Raw genomic sequence first — 10646 nt, forward strand, 5'->3', positions numbered from 1 at the left:
AAAAAAAAAAAAAAAAAACAAAAAAAGAAATGCTCTCAGGGATCCGTCTGCACGCCTGTGCAAGCCGAGGGGGTAGTTTCCAAGCCACGCAGCACCGCCTGGCCAGAACGGGCTCCCAACTCAAGAAAAGGAAAAGAAAACAATTCAAAACAAACAAACGAACAAAAGCCCCAGGATCCCACCAGCATGGCAGCCCAGACCAGGAAGCAGCTCCACACTCGAACGGAGCTCCGCAGCCCCTCAGGAAGAAGCAAAGATGGCACATGGAGCCAGGTATTTGAGCGAGAGGAGGGGGAGGTGGTGAGAGGTAAGGAAGAAATCAAAAGAAGCGGAAAAAAGCAACACCAGCAGCCAACAAATGACACTCAGAGAGCCGGCCCGTTCAGGAGGGTGGAATCCAAGCAGCCAGTGCTTCCCGGACAAGAGATTGTGGCAGCGGGAAGCAGAGGAGGCTGAGTGGGGGTGAAGAAGGGTGGAGGGTGGGAAAGCGTATATCCCAAATTACCGGTTGTTCTGTCTCCCGCTGGAACCTCCGTGAAGCTGCTTTCTCGTACCCCGTTTGCTGGTCGCCGATAGGCGTCCAAGATGGCGGAGCCGCGCTGCGTTGGCTTGTAGGGGTCCTCTGTATGAATCTCTCCTCGCTCTCCACTCTCTGTCAGTTTTCTCACTCTGTTTGGTGCTTGGCTGAGTTCTTTATCTCTTCATTTGATGTTTTAGGGTTTCAGGATTGTTGTTTTCTCTGTTCGGCTTAGTTTTTTGGATCTTTGCTGTGGAGGGACGGCATGGTGCTTCTGCCTAGAGCGCCGTTTTGCTGGAAGTCTCCCAGTGGTTGATTTTTAATACTAGTAAGTAAATGAGTTAAAGGCTAATGACACCTCTTTTGTTTCCCTTTGCTCTGCCACAGCTGCTCTCCAGGTTACATACCTACTCCATGTAACCCAGTCCAGCTGTTTCCAGTCTCTCCTAGGTGATACAGTCCTTGGTTCTTGTCAGCAAGGGCACTAGGCATTTCTAGAGTAGCCTTCAATTCATCATAAAGGTAACAGATTAGGTGAGGATGAATAAGTACCTTATTTGTTCTTTCAACAGATATATGCATAGGGACCTGCAAAATTTAAAGCACTATTAACCAAGCCAAAAAATACCCAACCCACTGTGGTCGAGTCAATTCCAACTCATAGCGACCCTATAGGACAGAGTAGAACTGCCCCATAGGGGTTTCCAAGGCTATAATTTTTACAGAAACAGATTGCCATATCTTTCTCGCACAGCCACTGGTGGATTCAAACTGCCAGCCTTTTAGTTAGCAGCCAAGCGCTTAACCATCGCGTAGGCACTGAAATTCGAAGATGAATCAGACATGGATCCTGCTGGGACAGTTCTCACAGTAGCTTAATAGGGAGTTCAGACAGACACATAAATAACTATAATTCAACATGGAAAGTGGTAAGTGCCCTAAAAAAGATACAGAATGTTTAAGAGTTCAAAAGCGGAAGCAGTTAAATTCATTTGTGCAGAAGAAGAATGTAATCAAGAAGGCTTCATAGAAGAGTTCAGTGAGCTGGGCCTTAAAGGCAGGCAGGATTTTTATATGAAGAGCCCTGGGGAAAAATGGAATTGCACAATAGGTAGAAAGAACAACAAGAGCAAAGAAAAAGAGGTGGCAATACTTATGCCATAAATAGAGGTTAGCGAGTGGTTCAGTTTGCCTAGAAGATGCATGAAGAAGAGTCAGAATTTGGTTGTATCACTGCTGTCTTCCCTCCTACTTGTGGTTCTCCTTCTTAGCTTCCTTGTGGATTTCTCTTATTTTTCCACTTGTTCCGTATATATTGTTGTACTCCAGGATTCTGTCCCTGCCCCATGGCTTCAGCTACTTCGCCATACACTGGCAAGTCTTCCAAACCTCTCCTGAGTCTTGGGCCCATATATCCAATAGCCATTCAAGTATACCCACCTAAAGTATCCCACCAGCCCTTCCTTAATATGTTTCTTATTCTAGTCTCAGTGCCAGAGCCATATCTGGTATTTCAGTTTATATCTCAGTGCAAGCCAGAGATGTCCGCCATGTTGAATTATAATTTCATATTTCTCTTTTTTCCCACTGCAATATGGTCACATTGAAGACAGCATCTTCCTTACCAACACCCAACCACCATCCTCTACACACACACTTTAAACATCTCTTATCCTGAAACCTAACACAGTATCTGGCTGTCTGGCTTACAGTAGAACCCCTATAAATGTTTATTGAATTAATCAGGAACTTAATAAAGGAACTTGAAAGTTAGACCATTGTATTGACTTCCACAATGGCAAAGACATTTTCTTATTCATCATTGTATTCTTGCAATGTCCAGCGTGGGAATGATGATTAATAAATATATGCTAAAATTAATTGACTTTTTTCATAAACAGTGCTACTTTTAAGGCTTCGGAGCCTTAGGATGATTATTCTGGAACACATATAACATAGCTTAGAAATGGGGAGAGCAGGAGTAGGCTTTTGCTACGCAGTCCAGGTAAGGAGTAACAAGACCCTGGGTAACAAGATGAATGGGAGTGATACTGCAGAACAGCAACCAGGCATGGCAACGGTCTGCAAAAGGGGGTAACGGAGAGGGAGGAGTCAAGGATAACAGAATCCTCATAGTTGTTAGTCTTATCATTTTTTAAAATGGAGCTAAGGCAGCTAAATGAATGATTTACACATGTACCTATATATATAAGATCAAAGAAGTAAATAGTATAAAGTCAAAACATTTATACTTTATTTTCTGGTAGTGGCTTCATGGATACCCCCCTCTTTTTTTCCTCCTCTAATTTCTCTCCTGTCACCTAGCCAGCTTCCATTCATCCTTGAGATTTAGCCCAGGCCCCACTTTTTTTTCCAAAGAAGCATTTCATGATCTCACCTGCAGTCAAGTGCCTCTCAGTATGCTCCCACTTTCTCTTTTTCACAGCATGCTGAATGTGGTTTTACAGCTCTGCATCGCCTGTAAAACCATAAGCTCCTTGAGCACACGGACAACATCTCTTACCTCTATTTCTAGCACCCGGCACAGGCCCTGTCACATCCTTGTTTTGTTAGTAAAAGTGCTAGAGCTTAAGCAGTTAAAATCCAAATATATGATATACGAGAATAACCTTTGATATTTGTGAATGATGGAAGCCTTAAAAAGGTATGAAATTGAGCCTAGATTTCCTCAATTTTATGTTCTTTCTTCAAAAATCAAAGAAATACTAACTTTTTATTGCAAGTGGCCCTCTAAATGACCTTAAAAACAAGAATTCGTTTTTTCAGGGCTGGCCTGAAAAATTCTCTCATGAAAAAAACTTGAGTACTTAAGTTGCCCTATGGCATGATAATCTTGACTGCAAAGGTAGAAAAACTGAAGACAATTCGCTTTTCTTTCAAGGGGAAAAATAAACAAAAAGTTGCCTGAGCTTACATTTCTTTTCATACTCAGAGTTCTTTTTGTTGCTTGTGAGAGCTGAGAAAATTATACTTTGAGAATTGGGCTTTAGAATTCTGTGTAAAGGGTCATAATAGGAAGGGAGAACATATAATTGCAAAACAAATTTCTGACATATTGAGTTAGATAGTTTCTCAAAGGACTTTTTAAGTTACCTTAAAATAAGAGAAAAAAAACTAGTGTTGGAAGTTTTTATTCTTTATTTTCAGGAAGAAAAGATCTTTGTTCTATTCTACAAGTTGCTTTTTCGTACCCCAATGATGTAGCTTTGAATTCTTAAGTTCTTTAGTGGAAGAACACCTGTGTTAATTACCCTTTTATATGTGATTGACAAGACATTTTACACAAGACATTAATTCTCTGTGGTCATAAAAGAGCAATTTTATCTTTCATTTTCTAGGAATAAAGTACAATCAAGAAAAAAAGACCTGGTTCCCTAAGCCTAAACTGCAGGGAAGAAAATGGTAGATGAGGTTGCGTATATCATGGATAGCCTCTTCTGATCAGATGAGGAAGATTCACACTATCTTGAGGCATTCCTGGATTTGTTTTAGATAAAATAGGCCATTCTGGAGGCACTGTAGAAGATGAGAAGAAAGCTCGTCATTGCCCTGGATCATGGCAAGACCTGGAGAGAAAGACCTAAGTGTAGACATTTTCATGAATGTAAAGGAGTGAACAGAGGACGTGGTAGATGACATGAGAGGCAGATAAAAGAGTTTAGGCTGACAAAGCAGTGGTGAGCCAATTGAATTCTGACTCTCTCTCCCAATTCTGTGATAGGTGAGATATGGAAACAATAAGCTGTCTCCACTTGAGAAAAATGCAGGGAAATGGCATCTTTGTAGGGAACCAGTTTTAGTTAAGTAAAGATATGAAAGGTGCATTCAATGAAAAGGTCTCTACAGAGGAATTTACCATACAACAGAGTCTAAAAAGTTATGTGTCAGTCGATGTTTTTCAAAGCCTTTTTTCCTTTTACTGTATCTCCCTCTTTGAGATTGAGTTATTCATTAAAGAAAATGTATTGCGCCAGGCATAGTGCTAGATATCAGGGTATACAGTGGTGAGTACGTAAGCTCCTGAAATATGGACGGACAGGATATGTAATAATCATATTAGAGTTGTGTAGAGGATATGTGAATAGTTGGATTTTTTTTTTTAAGGTGGTTTTAGAGCCTTTGCTTTGAACTTAACTTATTCATTGAATTAAAGAAAGAAAATTGGTAAAAAATAGCAATCTATTCTGTAAATGTAAAAAAATTCCTGTCATAGTCTTCTGTTACAGTAGATTATAAAAGCAAGATGAGATCCCTACAATAGTAAGAGACTTCAACTTCCAGATCATTCTAATCTTTTAGACCTAGGGTGATACATACTGAATAATTTTATTCAGTAATTCATTTATTTCTTCAGTATATTCTTACCAAGTGCCTATTATGTACCAACACTTTTCAGCATGCTAGGGGTATAACTAAATACAAGATAGACAGGGTCTTTGGTCCTATGGAATTTATATTCTATGAAAACAGTCATTATTGACAATTTACTCTGTGCCTGGCATCATGTTAACTACTTTACATATACCATCTATAAACCTCTCACAGGTCTGCTAGGTACAGTTTTATAAATGAGGAAATCAAGAATCAGTGAGGTTAACTGGAATGAGCAGACCTTAGCTTTCCCAGTGGACTCTGGTACCAAGCATGTTCAACTACTAACTTGCTGCCTCCCAACATATACTGAAGACTACTGTGTCAAGCAGAGTGTTATGTTAGGTGTTAACATGGGAGTAGAAAAGAAATGAAGCCAAATTTTCCAAGAGCTTACAATTTATTGTATTACAAAGTTAACACTAAAAAACTCCAGTAGAAAAATGGGTAAAGGAAAAGAACAATTTATATTTTTAAAAATTCATATAGCTAATAAACATGAAAAACATTCCATTTCCCTTGCAAATAAGAAATGCAAATTAAAATAATGAGATGCAATTTTAACCTATCAAAGTGTATTTTTTGATAGTATTCAATGTCTGAGTGAAGTGAGCTCTCAAGTACTGCTATTAGAAGCATATTTTTTTGAACATCCTTTCTGGAAGACAGGTAGTCTTTGTCAAAAACTTTAAATGTTTTAAACTTTTAACTTTAAACCTTAACCTTGTAATTACATTTCTAGGTGCTTAGCCTAAAAAAATAGAAACTCAGAGGACATTGTTTTTAAAAATGTTTATTACATTGTTGTTTGTATTAGGAAAAATTTGAAACTAGTCCACATGTACTTCCAAACCAAAAACCAAGTCCACTGCCGTCGAGTCTATTCCAACTCATAGCTACCCCATAGGGTTTCCAACGCTGTAAATCCCTACGGAAGCAGACTGCCACGTCTTTCTCCTGCGGAGCCACTGGTGGTTTCGAATCGCCGAACTTTGGGTTAGCAGTCAATCACTTTAAACATGTACTACACAATTGAATAAATTAAGGCCAATTTGTATGATAACACAGCCATTAAAAATGTTATCTTGTCATTCATTTGATGATACTGAAAATGTTCTCAGCAAATATTTGGGGAAAAAAAGAATGTAAAATTCTGTATGTAATATCCCAATTATATAAAAAATAGTAGGTATATGTATGTGCATATATATATATCAGTTCAGAATATATTGAAAAAACTGGAAAGAAAAAATATCAGGAGTGATTTTTTCTGGGTAGTTATGTATAGGTGATCTGTATTTGTAACTAAATATATTTTCCAAATTCTCTAAAATGAGTCTCTATTACATTTATGATTTTTTTATGAAGAAACAAGTAATTTCCTTCTTTTTTACCTTCCTTCCTTGTTTGGCTCCTACATCTGGAATGGAAATTGAGGATAGAGGTTGTCAATAGGTGATTCCAACTCAATTTTCAGAACTGTTTTTAAAGAACTGGAAACAATTTTTTCCTGATTGAAATATCATAATAGCAAGAAGCATAGTATTTCCTTGATTTACTGTATATTTATAAGGCTAATAGGGGACAATGTTAAGTTTATAATGTATAAGTGCTAGGTGTATTTCGGAAATCCTGGTGGTGTAGTGGTTAAGAGCTAAGGCTGCTAACCAAAAGGTCGGCAGTTCAAATCCACCAGGTGCTCCTTGGAAACCCTATGGGGCAGTTATGCTCTGTCCTGTAGGGTCACTATGAGTCGAAATCCACTCAATGGCAATGAGTTTGGTTTTTTTGGTTTGTTTATTTGTTTTCTAGGTGTATTTCAGTTATTCAATTTCAAAACACACAGATAAAACAGTAGTACTTCTTTCTTTACAGGTTTTACAACTGCCTACAACATGCTTTGGAAAGAGAAACTGTTACTAACTCACATCCCAAGATCAAAGAGAAAAATAATTCATCATATACTCATAAGAAAAAAAGAACCCCAGAGAAAACATGTGGCAAGTGTATTACTGACGAAAACGATGAAGAACCTGAACATGATGATGATGATCCAGGAATCAGTGTTAATATCTTCCCTGAAGAATATTGAGATTTGCTTCTGAAGTATCTTGTTGGAAAAAGGTTTCTAGTAGATATCATAAAGCTGCTCTTTATAAAGAGTATTGTAGTTTGCTGAGTTTATCAGTCATTCATAGGAATCCCTGGGTGGCATAAACAGTTAAGCCCTCGACTACTAGCGAAAAGGTTGGTGGTTCCAACCTACCCAGAGGCACCTTAGAAGACAGACCTGGTAATCTGCTTCTGAAAGGTCACAGGCTTGAAAACCCTACAGAGTTTAGTTCTATTCTGCACACATGGGGTCACCATAAGTCAGAATCAACTCAAAGACAACAAACAACACATCAACCATTCATAAAAGCAAATTTAATTTCTCTATATGTGTAGAGAAATCCATCTTTTAAACATCGTTAGGTGCTGTCAAGTCGGTTCCAACTCATATTGACCCTATGTACAACAGAACAAAACATTGCCCAGTCCTGTGCCATCCTCATGATCGATGAGGATGAGCCCATTGTTGTAGCCACTGGGTCAGTCCATCTCCTTAAGGGTCTTCCTCTGTTTTGCTGACCCTCTACCAAGCATGACATCCTTCTTCAGGGATTGATGCCTCCTAATAACATGTCCAAATTTCATGAGACAAAGTCTTGCCATCCTCGCTTCTAAGGAGCATTCCAGTTGTACTTCTTCCGAGACACATTTGTTCGTTCTTCTGGCAGTTCATGATATATTCAGTATTCAGTATATTCAGTATTCTGCACCAACACTATAATTCAAAGGCATCAATATTCTTCAGTCTTCCTTATTCATTGTCCAACTTTTGCATCTTAGTTCTCAAAGTGACATCTTTGCTTTTTAACACTTTAAAGACACCTTTTGCAGCAGATTTGCCCAATGCAATGCATTATTTGATCCTTGACTGCTGCTTCCATGGGCATTAATTGTGGATCCAAGTGAAATGAAATCTTTGACAACTTCAATACTTTCTGCATTTATCATGATGTTGCTCATTGGTCCAGTTGTGAGGATTTTTGTTTTTTTTATGTTGAGGTATAATCCATACTGAAGGCTGTCATCTTTGATCTTCATCAGTGAGTGTTTCAAGTCCTCTTCACTTTCAGCAAGCAAAGTTGTGTCATCTGCATAACGGAGGTTGTTAATGATTCTTCCTCCAATCCTGATGGTGCATTCTTCATATAGTCTGGCTTCTCAGACTACTTGCTCAGCATACAGAGTGAATACATATGGCAAAAGAATACTTCCCTGATGCACACCTTTCCTGATTTTAAGCCACACACCTGATTTTAAACCTCTTTTAAACATGTTTTTTTTTTTTTTTAAATAACTGTGTATAACGTTTGCTCCTTACAACACCTTTTTTAGTCACATAGAGATTCGTTGCAAAAATAAAATTATAGGGGGACCTCATACCATCAAGAAAGCAGTGCCAGGAGCAGAGCGCATCCTTTGGACTGGGGTCCCTGCGCCAAGAAGCTCCTAGTCCAGGGGAACACTAATGAGAAGGCCGACAGAGAGAGAAAGACTTCCCCTGGAGCTGACGCCCTCAATTTGGACTTTTGGCCTACTTTGATGGTGAGGAAATAAACTTCTCTTCGTTAAAACCATCCACTAGTGGTATTTGTGTTATGGCAGCACTAGATGACTAAGACAGAATTTGGTACCAAGAGAGTGGGGTGCTGCTCTAACAGATAACTAAAATGTGGAAGCGGTTTTAAAACTGAATTGATAGATGTGCAGCAGTGACAGCGGACCAGCAGCAGCAGAGAAGCAGCAGCAGCAGAGAAGCAGCAGCAGCAGAACCAGGAGACCAGTGCGAGACGGCACTGGAGCCGATTCACGGAGCCAGAGAGCTGAGTGCCTGTGTGCAGGAGGCTTCCTGGCAGAGTGGGGTGCCTCTGGGCACTTACACCGGTGGAGCTACAGAGCTTTGGAACACTTGCCCCAGCAGGGCAGATGCGAGCATGAGGCCAGAGGGCCCAGAGGCCATAGGAAGCAGAAGCTGAAGAGAAAAGGGACACAAGAAGCTGAGCTGCCTCGGTCTCAGGTCTCAGAAGGTATGGCCATGACCTCAGGGGTTTCAAAGGGTGGAGCCATAGCCTCTGGTGTTTCTAAGGGTGGAGTTGTCACTCCGATGGACTGGGAGAATGGTGCCCCTAAAGCCAAGGGAGCAAAGTTGCTGTCCCAGTGGGCCTGGAAGGCGGAGCTGAAGCCCAGGGCCAAGAGGCCTCCACTCAAAATCCAGAGACTGGCCAATACCTAGAGTCTGGAGGGCAGGGCCTTTGTGTAAATTGTCTCAGAGAACAGAAGATTATTTTCAAAGCCTTGAGAGCTAATGTAATGTGTTCTGCTAACTTGCTTGGTGCCTGTTATGCCTTCTTTCCCTGCAATTTCTCCCATTTGTAATGGAAATGTCTAGCTTATGCCTGTTCTGCCATTGTACCTTTGGAAGCAGATAACTTGTATTCGAGATTTCACAGATGAAGAGGAATTTTTGGATTTTGGACTTGGAGTTAAGACTTTTGCTATGATATGATGAGATGAATACGTTTCCATGTTGGAAGGATGTGATTTTTTTGGGGGCCAAAGGGTGGAATGTCATGGTTTGAATTATGTCCCCCCAATAATGTGTATATCAGTTTGGCTGGGCCATGATTCCGGGTACTGTGTGATTTTCCTGTATGTTGTAAACCTGCCTCTATGATGTTAATGAGGGAGGATGGGTGGCAGTTGTGTTAGTAAGGCAGGACCTGATCTATAAGACTGGATTGTGTCCTAAGGCAATCTCTTGAGATATAAAAGACAGAAGTGAGCAGTGAGACAGGGGGACCTCATACCATCAAGAAAGCAGTGCCAGGAGCAGACCGCGTCCTTTGGACCGGGGTCCCTGCGCTGAGAAGCTCCTAGTCCAGGGGAACACTGATGAGAAGGCCGACAGAGAGAGAAAGCCTTCCCCTGGAGCTGACACCCTGAATTTGGACTTTTAGCCTACTTTAACGGTGAGGAAATAAACTTCTCTTCATTAAAACCAAAAAAAAATAATAATTTTTTAATGCCTTTCTCTTCTTTTAAAGTAGATTTCTGTTTCTGCAAAATAGCAGAATTAAGTGTATAATATCCTTTCAAGAGAACCTTAACAGTAAAACTGTCATATTTATTTTTAACTTTCAAACCCCCAGCCTTTAAAGGAGGGTCAGAGTTTGCTTTTTGTTGCCATGGAATCTGATGACAAGTTTTTTCCTCCCTTTTGCCCTTTTGGACCCCTAGGTGGCGCAAATGGTTTGCGCGCCATGATTAACCTAAAAGTTGGCAGTTCAAGCCCACCCAGCAGCACCACAGAAGAAAGACCAGGCGATCTGCTTCTGTAAAGATTACATCCAAAAAAAACCTATGGAACAATTCTACTCTGTAACACATCGGGTCATCATGAGTTGGAATTGACAGCAATGGGTTTGGTGTATTTGGTTGACTTTGTGGACAAAACAACTGAACCCTTTTTGTTTGGATGAAATACCTAAACCCTCTTCCCCCATTTCTCTACAAACCAGGGCTTACTGCTGACACAGTCTCAATAAAACAGATGGGCATAGATTTCCACTAAGCCTGGTCAGAAATGATAACTGAGACATAGGAATCTTAATGGAGAAAATGTGCTATG

General features: G+C 40.1%; 1 protein-coding gene across 3 annotated transcripts in view; it reads left to right on the forward strand.

Moving 5' to 3' along the window:
• The window catches only part of TYW3 (tRNA-yW synthesizing protein 3 homolog), a 25059-nt gene extending 17914 nt beyond the window's left edge, over positions 1-7145 (forward strand). The window contains exon 5 of one of the 3 annotated variants that reach the window (XM_023731113.1): positions 6785-7145. In XM_023731113.1, coding sequence (XP_023586881.1) covers positions 6785-7001 — 217 coding nt within the window. In that variant the 3' untranslated portion in view covers positions 7002-7145. The remainder of the gene's footprint in view (positions 1-6784) is intronic. The other 2 variants (XM_004369064.2, XM_023731117.1) reach the window with 2 other exon arrangements.
• Positions 7146-10646: the final 3501 nt, after the last annotated feature.

This window comes from Trichechus manatus, unplaced genomic scaffold (genome assembly GCF_000243295.1).
Source record: "Trichechus manatus latirostris isolate Lorelei unplaced genomic scaffold, TriManLat1.0 scaffold00003, whole genome shotgun sequence".
NCBI classification, from domain to species: Eukaryota; Metazoa; Chordata; class Mammalia; order Sirenia; family Trichechidae; genus Trichechus; species Trichechus manatus.